This window comes from Malus sylvestris, chromosome 7 (assembly GCF_916048215.2).
Source record: "Malus sylvestris chromosome 7, drMalSylv7.2, whole genome shotgun sequence".
Lineage (NCBI taxonomy): Eukaryota > Viridiplantae > Streptophyta > Magnoliopsida > Rosales > Rosaceae > Malus > Malus sylvestris.
The window spans coordinates 27,413,121-27,426,418 of record NC_062266.1 but is presented as its reverse complement, the minus strand read 5'-3'; the positions used below and the strand labels follow the sequence as shown (position 1 = coordinate 27,426,418).

Sequence of the window (13,298 nt, the reverse complement as noted above, 5' to 3'; positions counted from 1 at the left end):
GGATAGCAGAAATATAAACTCAGCATGGAAATAAACCATAGAAAAACGAATAACATCGAAAGAAATGACCCATTTCAAATCTGACTCCTAAGATTCTCAAGGTTATAGCAGTGATAAGTGAATAGCATAGAGGGATAACAACGTTAGACATAATTCTCTCCATGAATCTATTGTCGTAAAGTTTAAAAGCATTTCCTATGAACAATAGATGGCCCAGACTCATCGTACTCTGCTTTTGCAATCCACATCTGCAATCAAGAAAACAAACGGAAAGCTCGAATTAGTAATCATCCAAGATCAACTTGGAAGAGGATGCAGAAACGCAGAAATGTAGAAATGAATACAAACCTGCTGGAAGGTACTAAGGGAAGCCAAGATTGAGCCTCCGATCCAGACACTGTATTTCCTCTCGGGTGGTGCCACCACCTTGATCTTCATACTGCTTGGGGCAAGGGCAGTAATTTCCTTGCTCATTCTATCAGCAATGCCTGGAAACATGGTTGAACCACCAGAGAGTACAATGTTTCCGTACAGGTCTTTCCTGATATCGACATCGCACTTCATGATGGAGTTATAAGTGGTTTCGTGAATGCCTGCTGCTTCCATTCCAATCATTGATGGTTGGAAAAGGACTTCTGGGCATCGGAACCGCTCTGCACCAATGGTAATGACCTGCCCATCTGGCAATTCGTAGCTCTTCTCAACTGCAGAGCTGGTTTTGGAAGTCTCCATCTCCTGCTCATAGTCAAGGGCAATGTAAGAGAGTTTTTCCTTCATGTCTCTAACAATTTCACGCTCAGCAGTGGTAGTGAAGGAATATCCACGCTCCGTAAGAATTTTCATCAAGTGATCAGTGAGGTCACGACCAGCAAGGTCAAGACGAAGGATGGCATGGGGGAGGGCATACCCCTCGTAAATGGGGACTGTATGGCTGACACCGTCACCAGAGTCAAGTACAATACCTTCACAGCAAAGCCAAAACACACCCGTCAGTAGAGACGAGAAGAAGATGATTTAGATAACATATTTTAAACCCAGGTCAACATGTAAAGACAAACAATCATGCATGCCATTTTTCGGTTATTGGAGACAATTTCAAATTAACACCCTTTCTGAAGGGAAGACTAATCAATATACTTACCGGTTGTACGACCACTTGCATACAGGGACAAAACAGCTTGAATGGCTACATACATAGCAGGAGTGTTAAAGGTCTCAAACATTATTTGGGTCATCTTCTCACGATTGGCCTTAGGATTCAGAGGTGCCTCAGTTAGAAGAACTGGGTGCTCTTCTGGGGCAACACGAAGCTCATTATAGAAGGTGTGATGCCAAATCTTCTCCATGTCATCCCAGTTGCTCACAATACCATGCTCAATAGGGTATTTCAAAGTTAAAATACCACGCTTGGACTGAGCCTCATCACCAACATAAGCATCTTTCTGGCCCATGCCAACCATGACACCAGTGTGACGAGGGCGGCCTACAATGCTAGGGAACACAGCTCGTGGAGCATCATCTCCAGCAAATCCAGCCTAAACAGTAACATTAAAAACAAGCGTTAAAATACAATGTCCAGAAAAGAAAGAGAAAAAAAGGCACAATCATCCAAACCATCTGCACATCAAATTTAAATTCTAGTCAAACAGAAATAAACATATTTTAATACCTTGACCATTCCCGTTCCATTATCACACACGAGTGGCTGAATGTCCTCAGCTTCTGCCATCTTCTTCTACCTGCTAGGCACACAAGAATCAATTACATCAGTTCCCTCCATGTTTAAGGCCAAGAAACAATTTCCTCATATGAAAAGAAAAGAAACAGACAATACAGCACCACGCCAAAATTTTCCCAAGTGCTTTACCGAAAGTTTTCTCTTGCAGCTAAATATAGAAAACTTAACAAAGAGTTCCGTCAATCCAAATGAAAGACTGCTTGAAAGCAATGGAAAGGAATTCAGGGAGTCAAGGTTACAAGTGGAACACAAATACACAACCATGATGTAGCATAAAAGCAGACCAGAAAAACATAAACCGAAAATAATACGGTTCTTGAAACAATGTTTGCAAGATGTAAGAAGCCCGAGTGCAATCAACAAGTATCCAAGACTAGTAAAAAACAATCACATCCAAAACAAAAATGAAATGCTCCAAGATACTGAACAAGATCAAATGGCCGAAGGTGAAACATGTACCAATAAATCTCAATGCAACAACAAAACAAGAGGCAAGAGACCGGACTTCATGGGGTCTGGAATCACCCATTGAACTTGTAATAAAAAATACTGATAAAAATCTATATGGACTAAAAGTTATTCAAAAAAATAAACAAAGGGACAACAACAACACTGCTAAGTTATCTCTTTTTGTGGGCATTGCTGATTTTTAATTCTGGGTTCATGTTTCCAAAATCTTCAGTTATTTACGTTTTCTGCAGTACCAGTTATGAAATGAAACAATGTTGTTGTAATTACATGGTGGCAAGAATATTACATCATATATCCAAACATGATTCAAAGCATACACAACCCATCAAATGTTAACACCCATTTTTTTTTCAGCAAAAAAGGCAAATGGGCAAATCCCAAGTCACCATTTCAGCATACGAACAATTGAAGAAAAAGAACAGTTTTTCAGTCTGAAACGCGATCAAACCCCACAACACTCAAAACCAGTATTCAAAAACTACCACAACAAACAATGCAGCAATGTAATCATAAAGAAATTACGCACATGCAAGATGCAACAAAAAAAAAAAAAAAAAGGAACCCATAAACCAATATCTAAAGCACCATGAATCAGAGAAGTAAACCGAGAGGGGGTGAGAAAATTGACCTTTTTCTGTGAACGCGACGAGGGAGATCGAAGGCGAGAGAGAGAGAGAGAGAGGAGACAAAGTGTCAGGGACGGACAGAGTGGCGTTTAGAGTGGGCGAAGGAGGAGGAGGAGGGTGGAGTGGTAATAAGAAGGGAGGCCGACTTCAAATTTGGGCCGTTGGATTTTGGTGGAAATGCAGAAGACTTCAGACCGCGTCCAATGGGTTGTGTTGGGCTCCCTCGCCTTCCGTTGTTCCAGTCATTTTTCTCATCTGGTTTGACCATTCTGCCCCTATTATTCCTATTTTCATTATTTCACTACCTCATTAACCACTACCCTTTTTTATGAAAAACAATGAAAAATGGAATTATTTGACTACAGTAGGGAAAGTTGGCCCCTTTCTCTGTTTCTTTATCTCGCATTACAGTTAATTCAACTTTGTTCGTGACGACGTGACGACGTGACAACATCTTAATAACTTATCCTACATGTTTGACTCGTTAGCTTAGACTTTCATTTTACTTATAAGCCTCACATCAAAACGTTTAACTATCAACACTTAGTACATGAGCAGATGAGTCTACTTCTGTGAAATGAGCTACGTAGTTTCATGAACGTCGTTTTTGAATTCAAAGTCATTTCAGCATTCATTTGCGTATAAACTTATACTCAATATGATTAACACACGTAAACTCAAAACGTTTAACCTTCAACGTGGTATAAGCAAATGGTGTTGGATACTGGAATTTACTTAAACGTTAAAAGGATGCTTGAACAGATATTTTCACAGTGCAATACTGCAAGTTTTCTTATTGTTCTTTTTCTGAAAAACAAAGCTTACAACTTAAATAGAAAAAGATAACCACTAGCACAACAAGTGCACATTTCCACGATGACCACTACAACAAGTGCAGAATTCTTTTTATTTCTTATTCTATGTGGAATCACTTTTGCAGGTTTGTGGAATGCTTTGTGGAACCACTTTATTTTAAAATAAGTCTTAACACCCTCCCTTAAACTAATTTCTACAGAAAGTAGTTTAGGGTCTCTGCACCATCACATAATCACCTTCCTGATCAATGTCACGAACTGAACAGATTCCCAGCATGTTTCTCAGCTTCTCGAATGCAGGCTGCTTTAAAGGCTTAGTTAAGATATCTGCAACCTGCTCCCCGCTCTTGCAATATTCCAGTTCAATTTTTCCATCTCTGCATAGATCACGCAGAAAATGAAAACGAACATCAATGTGTTTACTTCTTCCATGCATGACTGGATTCCTTGATAACTTGATAGTTGATATGTTGTCACAGTAGATGGTCGTTGGTCCCTTTTGAACATTATCAAGCACTTCAAACATTTTTCTAAGCCACATAGCTTGACAGGAGCTCGCAGCTGCTGCTACAAACTCAGCTTCGGTTGAGGAAAGTGTCACAATCTGTTGCTTTTTTGAGGACCACGATACTGCACCAGAGTTGAGCAGAAACGTGTGCCCAGAAGTGCTCTTACGATCATCTATATCACCTGCATAATCACTATCTGTGTACCCAACAAAACCAGAACCATTCTTCCTTTTATAAAACACACCATAATCAGTTGTTCCCTTTACATACCTCAGAATTCTCTTTGCTGCATTTAGATGCATTTCAGTTGGTTTTTCCATATATCGGCTCACTAGACTTACTGCATACATGATGTCAGGCCTTGTGGAGGTTAAGTACATGAGACTGCCAATGATTTGTTTATAGAAAGTACTATCAACCTCCTTCCCACCTTTGTCTTTGCATAGCTTTAAGCCGAGTTCAACTGGAGTTCCAAATGGCTTGCAATCATCCATCTGAAACCTTTTAAGAATGTCCTGCGCATATTTTTTCTGGTAGATGAAATTACCAGCAGTAGTTTGAATGACTTCCAATCCAAGAAAATAATGCATTAATCCCAGATCAGTCATTTCAAACTCTGTCATCATAGACTTCTTAAATTCATCAAACATTTTAGCATCATTTCCAGTGAATATCAAGTCATCAACATACAAGCATACCATGAGTATTTTACCTTCTTCCTTAGTCTTGACATAAAGATAAAGAGTGTGCTCAAAGGGACATTTGTGAAATCCAAGCTTTGCAAAGTGAGCATCTATACGACTGTACCAAGCTCGAGGTGCTTGTTTCAGACCATAGAGTGCTTTCTTTAGTTTGAACACCTTTTCTTCTTCTCCTTTTCTCTCATAACCAGGTGGTTGATCAATGTACACCTCTTCTTGTATGTTGCCATGCAAGAATGCTGACTTCACGTCTAACTGAAAAATTAACCAGGAATTTTGGGCTGCAAGAGAGATCACCAACCTGATCGTGTCATGCCTTGCAACTGGGGCAAACACTTCTTTGTAATCGACACCATATTTTTGCTTGTACCCTTTTGCTACCAAACGAGCCTTGTGCTTGTCCACTTCACCTTTTTCATTCAACTTTGTTCTAAACACCCACTTTACACCAATGGTTTTCTTTCCATTTGGAAGATCAGTTAATTCCCAGGTTTGATTCTTCTCAATGGACTTGATTTCATTGTCCATTGCTTCCCTCCATTTTTCTTCTTTAACAGCCTCATTATACATGATTGGATCACTGTCTACAAATAATGCAAAGTGAGCATTTTCATCATCAGAACTTGAATAACTTACATCGTAATCCATCATCCATGCTGGTCTCTTCCTTATGTTCTCATTTCTCAAATTGTATCTTCCTTCTTCAAATTGTTGAGATGATTGAACTTCAGGTTGAGGTGGCTGCTGGGATTGAGTTTCAGGAGCTGCCATATCTTCTTTGTCTGAATCATCGACTGGAATTTGTAGTTGAACCAATCTGTTCTCAGACCAATTCCATATGGCGTCTTCATCAAATATTACATCCCTACTCACCACTATCTTCTTTGTTACTGGATTGTACAGTTTATAAGCTTTTGAGAATTCACTTACACCAAGGAAAATACACTTTTCACTTTTGTCATCCAGCTTCTTTCTTTTCTCATCTGGAATGTGTGCATATGCTATGCACCCAAACACTTTAAAGTGATCCACTGAGGGTTTCCGTCCACTCCAAGCTTCTTGAGGAGTCATATTCTTAACAGAAAATGTGGGACTTCTGTTTAAGATATGGACTGACCATAGCACAGCTTCAGGCCAAAACTTTTTGGGAATGCTTCCTTTGACTAGCAGACTTCGAACCATGTTGAGAATGGTCCGATTCTTCCTTTCACTTACACCATTTTGTTGTGGTGTATAGGCAGTGGTCAGCTGTCTCTTGATGCCTTTTTCATTGCAAAATGCATCAAACTCCTTTGAACAGTACTCTCCCCCACGATCAGTTCTTAGTATTTTAATCTTCTTGTCTGACTCATTTTCAACTAAAGCTTTGAAGCTTTTGAATGCTTCAAATGCTTCTGATTTTTCCTGCAAGAAATATACCCATGTCTTTCTACTAAAATCATCAATAAATGAGATGAAATATTTCTTGTTACCATTGGAGACGGGATTGATTGGTCCACATAGATCAGAGTGAACCATCTCCAGGACTGATTTAGCCCTTGCTGCCTTGCCACTTGGAAAAGAGTCTCTTTGATGCTTCCCAGTGATGCATTCTTCACACACCTTTGATGGAGGAGTTATCTCAGGTAAGCCAGTGACCATCCCTTTCTGGTGAAGTGTTCTTAAGCCATTAAAATTCAAATGGCCATATCTGTAGTGCCATCTCCATGGGTCATTTTCTTTGGCAAGCAGGCAAGCTTGCACATTCTTGATCTTTAAAGGAAACAATCTGTTGGAGGACATTTTTATAACAGCAATTGAGCCTCTTTTTGGATCGTACACTTCACACTCTCCTTCATAGATTGTAATCCTGTAACCTTTATCTTGTAATTGACCAGCACTCAGCAAATTTATCTTCAAATCAGGAATATAAAAAACATTTGAAATAGTTTCAATAAAATCATTTTTAGTTCTGATTTGAATATCTCCCTTACCCATCACTTTCACTGTTGATTTGTCACCAAAACTTACCACCGTGTGAAAGCTTTCATCCAAATTAATAAAGGAAGACTTACATCCACTCATGTGATTGCTGCAACCCGTGTCCACATACCATGTCTCCTTGTCAGTTTCTGTAAGTGTATGAAAAGTCATCAACAGTGTCTCTTCCTCCTTTTTCTCCACAAAATTTGACTTTTCTCCTTTTTCTTTTGGCAATTTCGTGTAGCACTCATTCTTGTAGTGCCCAAAATTTCCACACCTATAGCACTCCACTTTTGACTTATCAAAATGGTAGGCTCCTTTTTCTTCAAAGTCATTATTTCTTTTGAAAACATGAGGTGACTTGCTGTCATCTCTATGTCCAAACCGTCCACCACCACGATGGCCTCGAACACTTCTTCCTCTACTTTGTCCACCTCTTCCTCGACTTCTTCCTCCTCGAAAACTTGAGGGCTCAGAAGATGTGGAAGCTTTCAGTGCTGTTTGTTCTTCACTGGCAGTGGTGCGGTTAAGTCTTTGTTCATGCACTAACAAAGAGCTTTGCAGTTCATCAACTCGTAATTCGGAAACATTCTTTGCCTCCTCAATTGAGCAGACAATGTAGTCAAATTTTGGAGTCAATGATCTCATAATTTTCTCCACAACTTTGACTTCTTCCATGGTGCTACCATTGGATCTCATCTTGCTTGCTATTCCCAGGGTTCTAGCAAAGAAATTAGTAACGGACTCACTTGATTTCATTTGTAGAGTTTCAAAATCCCTTGTTAGAGTTTGAAGCACTGCACGCTTCACCCTCTCTGACCCTTCATATTTCTTTTTCATAGAATCCCATATTTGTTTGGAGGTCTCCTTCTCGAGTATAGTCTCCAAGATAGATCGATCAAGTGCCTGGAAAAGGTAGTTTTTCACCTTCAAGTCCTTCAGCTTCTGTTCAGCAACCCTCCTTTGTTGTTGTTCATTCAACACAACTCCCTCTGCTGGGGCGTCAATCCCTGATTCCACAAGATTCCAGTACTCCTTTGACCTGAGGAAATTCTCCATCAGCATGCTCCAATGGTCATAGTGACCATCAAACCGTGGAATAGCTGGTTGAACAAAACTCTCAGTGGCTTTGTCAGTTGCCATCGTTTCTTGCTGCTGCAAGTCACAATCTCTTCTCCTTTTTTTTAAAAAGCCCAGAAGGGCTCTGATACCAGATGTTGGATACTGGAATTTACTTAAACGTTAAAAGGATGCTTGAACAGATATTTTCACAGTGCAATACTGCAAGTTTTCTTATTGTTCTTTTTCTGAAAAACAAAGCTTACAACTTAAATAGAAAAAGATAACCACTAGCACAACAAGTGCACATTTCCACGATGACCACTACAACAAGTGCAGAATTCTTTTTATTTCTTATTCTATGTGGAATCACTTTTGCAGGTTTGTGGAATGCTTTGTGGAACCACTTTATTTTAAAATAAGTCTTAACAAATGGTCCTATTGAATGTGCAATAAGGAATCTATTTGTCATTGGTGATGCCATACTGGCAAATGATTAGATTTGGAATGCACACAAGTAACACATCATCACTCTCCCTGAATTCATGCTCTTCACGCTTTTCATACCGATGTGGTTTGCTTGCCAACTTGAACAATATTTCAGAAAGCTGTAACGTTGGGCAACATTAAAAAACATTATTGAGTAAAAAGGTAATTCTATGAACAGCATTTTAGATGTCAAGGAGGATCCACTTAAAGGTCACACAAATGTTGTTGGCAGAATACAAATCCTCAGTGTCACCAGCTAGGCCGCCATGTTCCTCTTCAATGTGTTCTTATAGCGTGGACCGAAGCAAGATTCTAAGCTACTATAATCTACAGAGAAAAAGATTTGAGCTTTCGTGCAAGTTGTTTCTAAAATTATTGATTACGATTAATATAATAAGAATTTAAGAAGAAAAAAAATAGAGAAATGTCATAGATGGTCTAGAAGTTCAAATTACAACAGTTCAAATGGGAAGAACAAGATGACCTATGTTTCATAGATCGACAAGCAAATCCTACATTTCAAATGAAATGCTAAGATCGTCTGAAATCGACTCTGATTTTAACTTCTTCAAGTTCCATCACCAATCCGGCGTGGGTGCAATCCAGGAGTCAATGGCTTCTACAGGAATGGAGGTAGGATCACCCATCGGCGTGGATACTTGGGTCTTCCGTCTTTCCCGGCAAATATCTGCGATGGCACAAATCGTGTTAAATGCACTCATATTCGATACAAACTCGTATCACAACATTCCGACACCATGAATGAAACCTATAAATGTTAAATATGCTCATCCATCGGATATGGTTTTCCACATTCCTATAAAATAGAAATAGAACAATAGCGGCAGGCAATTGTATGTTTGTCACCAAAGCTAATTTTGAACCAATCGAAGTAAAGCACTCATTTAACATAATAAGAACCGACAATCTTGATATCACATCCCATTGAAGTTCAGTTTATGGAGTAATTTATTAATCGTGCACGCAAACTAACCCATCCGTGCAGTGATACACAATCTAAACATGAAACTATCACATAGAAGTATGTAATGTAACTATATATAGAGTTGTTCTCTAACAAGGACTTCAGACGAAGTCCTTAATTAAGAACTCAATTATCCGCACACTGAGATACAAATATTTCGTCAAGAACCTTATTAGAGAATAAGGATGCATGTAAGAATAAAGATTTTGATTTGTAGAGCACAAAAGTTTATATGATTACCTTCTTAAGACGGCGGTGCTTGGCAAGGGCCCAATTGGTCATGATAGAAGCAGCAACTATGAGAAAGATATAGCCAGCAACTGTCTGTGTTGCTATATTGAAGCCCAACCACTGATAGATCTCTGTAGTGTAATTTGCACATGTCACAATATTGAACAGAAAACCACGTGGGATCTGATATCCTCCATTCCCATCAGGGCTTCGCAGGTTCCTCAAAAGGATATGGCAATAGAAGTTCGAGATTTGACATATTATCCCAATACCAAACCCAATCTTCATTTGGAGGTCACTAACAGGGGTGTAAAGCGGGTGATTCAGGTAGTAAGCTATGAAAGCACCAAAGCTCCAATAGTAAGCACAATTCCGGAATACATTGGAGAGTGGTGAGGTTGCATGGCTGAAGCGATGTACAAAAAATGTTTCCATAATACGTTTGAAGTAGTGGAAGCACCAGTAGTATAGGGCATATGTCTGGACAGGGTGGATGACACGGTCTCCTTTGAAGCCCAAAAAATCGTAAACAGGGAAGTAGTAAAAGATGGGGTAAAGGATCAAAGGGCCCAAATACTCAAAGAAGAAGAGTGTTCTGTATGACACTTGTGGACCTAGGTCCTTGAACACCACAGTTACGTTGTCTGAGTTTCCGCTGATGTAATCTTGGAGACTCTTCTTGTAGCTAAGGACAACCGGCCTCTCTTTTGATCCTGGTTGGACGGGGAGAGTAAGCCGCTGTCTTGCAGGATAGAACTTTTTGGCTGTTGACATAAGACATGAAATCATTTAAAAACCAATAATCTTACAGTAAATAGAGCCACCTATAGAAACACAAATTTCTTTTTGAAGTTTGTAATGGGCCAAGGCACATAAGGATTAAGGATGACCAAGCATCAGCAATGACATAAACCAACCGCCTATAACCAACCTAGAAAAATAACACATGTAAACAACAAATAATTAAGGCCAGGTACCAAAGTTCTGATCTTGCTAACAAATCTAAAAGATCTTACGGGTTTAAATAGTTCTATTTCTAAAACAAAGAAAGTGAACTGCACACCAAAGTTTCACAATTTATTCTTCATTTTCTTTCAAATTCCAATGATATTAATCTCGACGTATATCAGATAGTTTAGGTATTCAAATAACTGCAAAACAAATAACTCTTGTTTAGTACATTCTCTTTTAGGCATTTAAAGTGTGGATATTGAGGTGAAGCAGCTATCTTATTGGCATTTAGACAAGGTTCTTCAAACTTTTCATTGATCCTAAATTCAGTTTTCCACAAGCCTTCATACTTTAAATTCTTACATTAGCATCTATACATTATTACTCAAATAGATTAAGGGATGTTACCGTATAGTTTGTTTTCCATAATAATGTAATATTTTCATAAGAAGAGGAATACTTCCTAATCTCATGAAAAGACAATACTAAATGACTGCGTATACAAAAAATAATGTAACTAGTTAAAGATGCATGTGCAAAACCCTATTCCTAAACTTAAGCAAATATGATGCAGAGCAACAAGCCTTCAAATCACAATTTGCAAGCTATAGATATAGCCCTCAAACAATCTTATCGTTTTCGTTAAAAGACGTTAATCAACCAGAAAAAACACTTTCAATTCTCAACAGACTACTTATTCAGCTATACAAGTTCAAGGGAAAAAGAAGTATATCAGAACACTTACTTCGCTTATGGATTGCATCCTGCAGATCAGCTACTGTGGCCTGCAACACAAACAGTGACACCAACAAACTCAGAAAAGCTAACAATTAACTAAACTGAACCTAACCCAAATTCAAAATTCTCATCCAAAACTTGAATCTTTAACTAAACTGAACAGAACCCAAATCCGAAATTTCCCATCCAGTGCAATCAAATAATTTCTTGTTCGAAGATAATTTGCTTTGTTTTCTCAGAAATGCAACAGATATTTCGATGAATCACAAAGTTATAAGATAAAAAAGAAGAAAATTTCCAGGAAAAAGAGAAGCATACAGAATCGCTGAGCTCAAGGCCGCCCTTGACAACTTCTCGGCCACTCCGCGAAACTACGGTCACCTTCATCGTCGAGAGCAAGTGAGAGCGACCCACTCGAGCAAATCGATCAAGCAGCAAACCCTTTTAATTCTTTCAGCAAATTCTCGCAATTTCCATTCGAATTTCAGAGAGTTGGGAATCAATCAGAACTCGGAAGAAAGAAAGAGAAATGAGAGTGAGATCCGGAAATGGGCTCGTTCTCTTTAATACCGACGTGAAATGTTGTTCGAGTGTGGGAGTTAGCTTGGTGGATATCGGATGGATGGTATAATATTAATGGCGTGTGGTTGGGGTAGGAAATTATGATAGCTAAACTATCAAGGCTGACGAACAACACTAAACCCCAAACTCCTAGTAAAAACGTACACTAGTGACTAGTCTACGTGATAGGGCCACGTTTTTAATAACCTATCCAATTTCGACACGTGCTGTTTTATTGTTTATGACCGATCTCTGAGCATGTTTACTTATTTAAAATGAAGGAAGTCATGAATCAGAATAATATCAGGTTGTTAAATATAGTTGTTTAGTTATCGAATAAAGTACTTATTTCACGATAATTTGTTACATGATTGTTCAGGTATGAAATAATCCCGGGTGAGCAGAAATGCACTCTATATTATATGTGCAACCCTTTCATTTTTTTAGTTCTTTTATGTGTGAAAAACCATGACAAGTCATGAATTACTCGATCGTGCTTGGTAAGCATAGTGTAACTTTCCTTACAACGGTTAATGTTGACGATAGAACTTTAAATATATACTCATCATCTAAATCTATGGCTAAATGCTGATTATGTAATGAATTATAATTAATCAAATTCTAACTAAAATCTGTAGATTTATTGCTTTTAACAAACACTAAATGGCAATTACATTAGTTAAGCTACTACCATACCAGTAATGGCATGGTAGGAGTACCAACTAGGAAGGTGCTGCAGCCTGCAGGACCATCATCCTTTTTGAAAAGACATTTTTAAAGAGGACCCCCAGTCACCTCTGCGGCTTTGCCTATGACTTATGAGGTAGTTGCCACTTATCGGTGGAAAGTCCTCGATTACGTACGACTGACGGACGACGTGATCAATCTGATCCTCCTCACAAAAGATTGCGATCGCCTGTATTTAATCTCACCCAACCCCACACTGGTCTCACACCTTCGAATTTTGCTGCCCTTTACGGGTGCCGCACACTAGACAAGAACTCCTTAGGGTTTGTGGATCGACAAGCTGGGGATTAACACTGACACTGGTACTTTGACAATCCACAGCCTGTCTATATTAGAAAGAGTAATGTAACAGTGTGCCTAGAAATTGTATAAAAAGAAAAAACTATGTACTGCAGGTGCAATAAGAACCATTGGTTTCCAAAAGCAGAAAAACATCCACAGCTTCTGGATCTAAAGTGCCAAAAAGAACCAGACCGTGCAACTTTTCCATGCCTTCTTAAACAAAATCGCTATACGAATTCCCGATTCAGTGCATCTCATCCTACAATACATATGCTTTTTCAACCTTTCCATTACGAAACACTAATCTTCAGACATCAAACCGGTTGAAGACTCGGTTCCATAACTGACCAAACAAGAATGCAGGCATGGTAGAATTGAGTCAAAGAAAGCCTCATACTAACAAAGCAGAAGTTACATAACTACCAAATAAAGC

The 13,298-nt window shown here is 38.8% G+C and overlaps 2 protein-coding genes across 2 annotated transcripts; both read right to left on the bottom strand.

The window, feature by feature from the left end:
• Positions 1-50: 50 nt before the first annotated feature.
• Positions 51-3,000, bottom strand: LOC126630511 (actin). Its single transcript, XM_050300633.1, has 5 exons — positions 2,838-3,000; positions 1,670-1,739; positions 1,142-1,535; positions 349-962; positions 51-248 (listed from the first exon to the last, which is right to left on the bottom strand). Exons 2-5 carry the CDS (start codon positions 1,727-1,729, stop codon positions 183-185), a joined length of 1,134 nt encoding a protein of 377 aa, XP_050156590.1. The 5' UTR covers positions 1,730-1,739; positions 2,838-3,000; the 3' UTR covers positions 51-182.
• A 5,777-nt stretch (positions 3,001-8,777) lies between these two features.
• LOC126630516 (very-long-chain enoyl-CoA reductase) lies at positions 8,778-11,916 on the bottom strand. The gene is made up of 4 exons (XM_050300635.1): positions 11,594-11,916; positions 11,283-11,322; positions 9,596-10,350; positions 8,778-9,058 (listed from the first exon to the last, which is right to left on the bottom strand). The coding sequence occupies exons 1-4, from the start codon at positions 11,660-11,662 to the stop codon at positions 8,990-8,992; spliced, it is 933 nt and encodes a 310-aa protein (XP_050156592.1). The 5' UTR covers positions 11,663-11,916; the 3' UTR covers positions 8,778-8,989.
• Between the last annotated feature and the right edge of the window lie 1,382 nt (positions 11,917-13,298).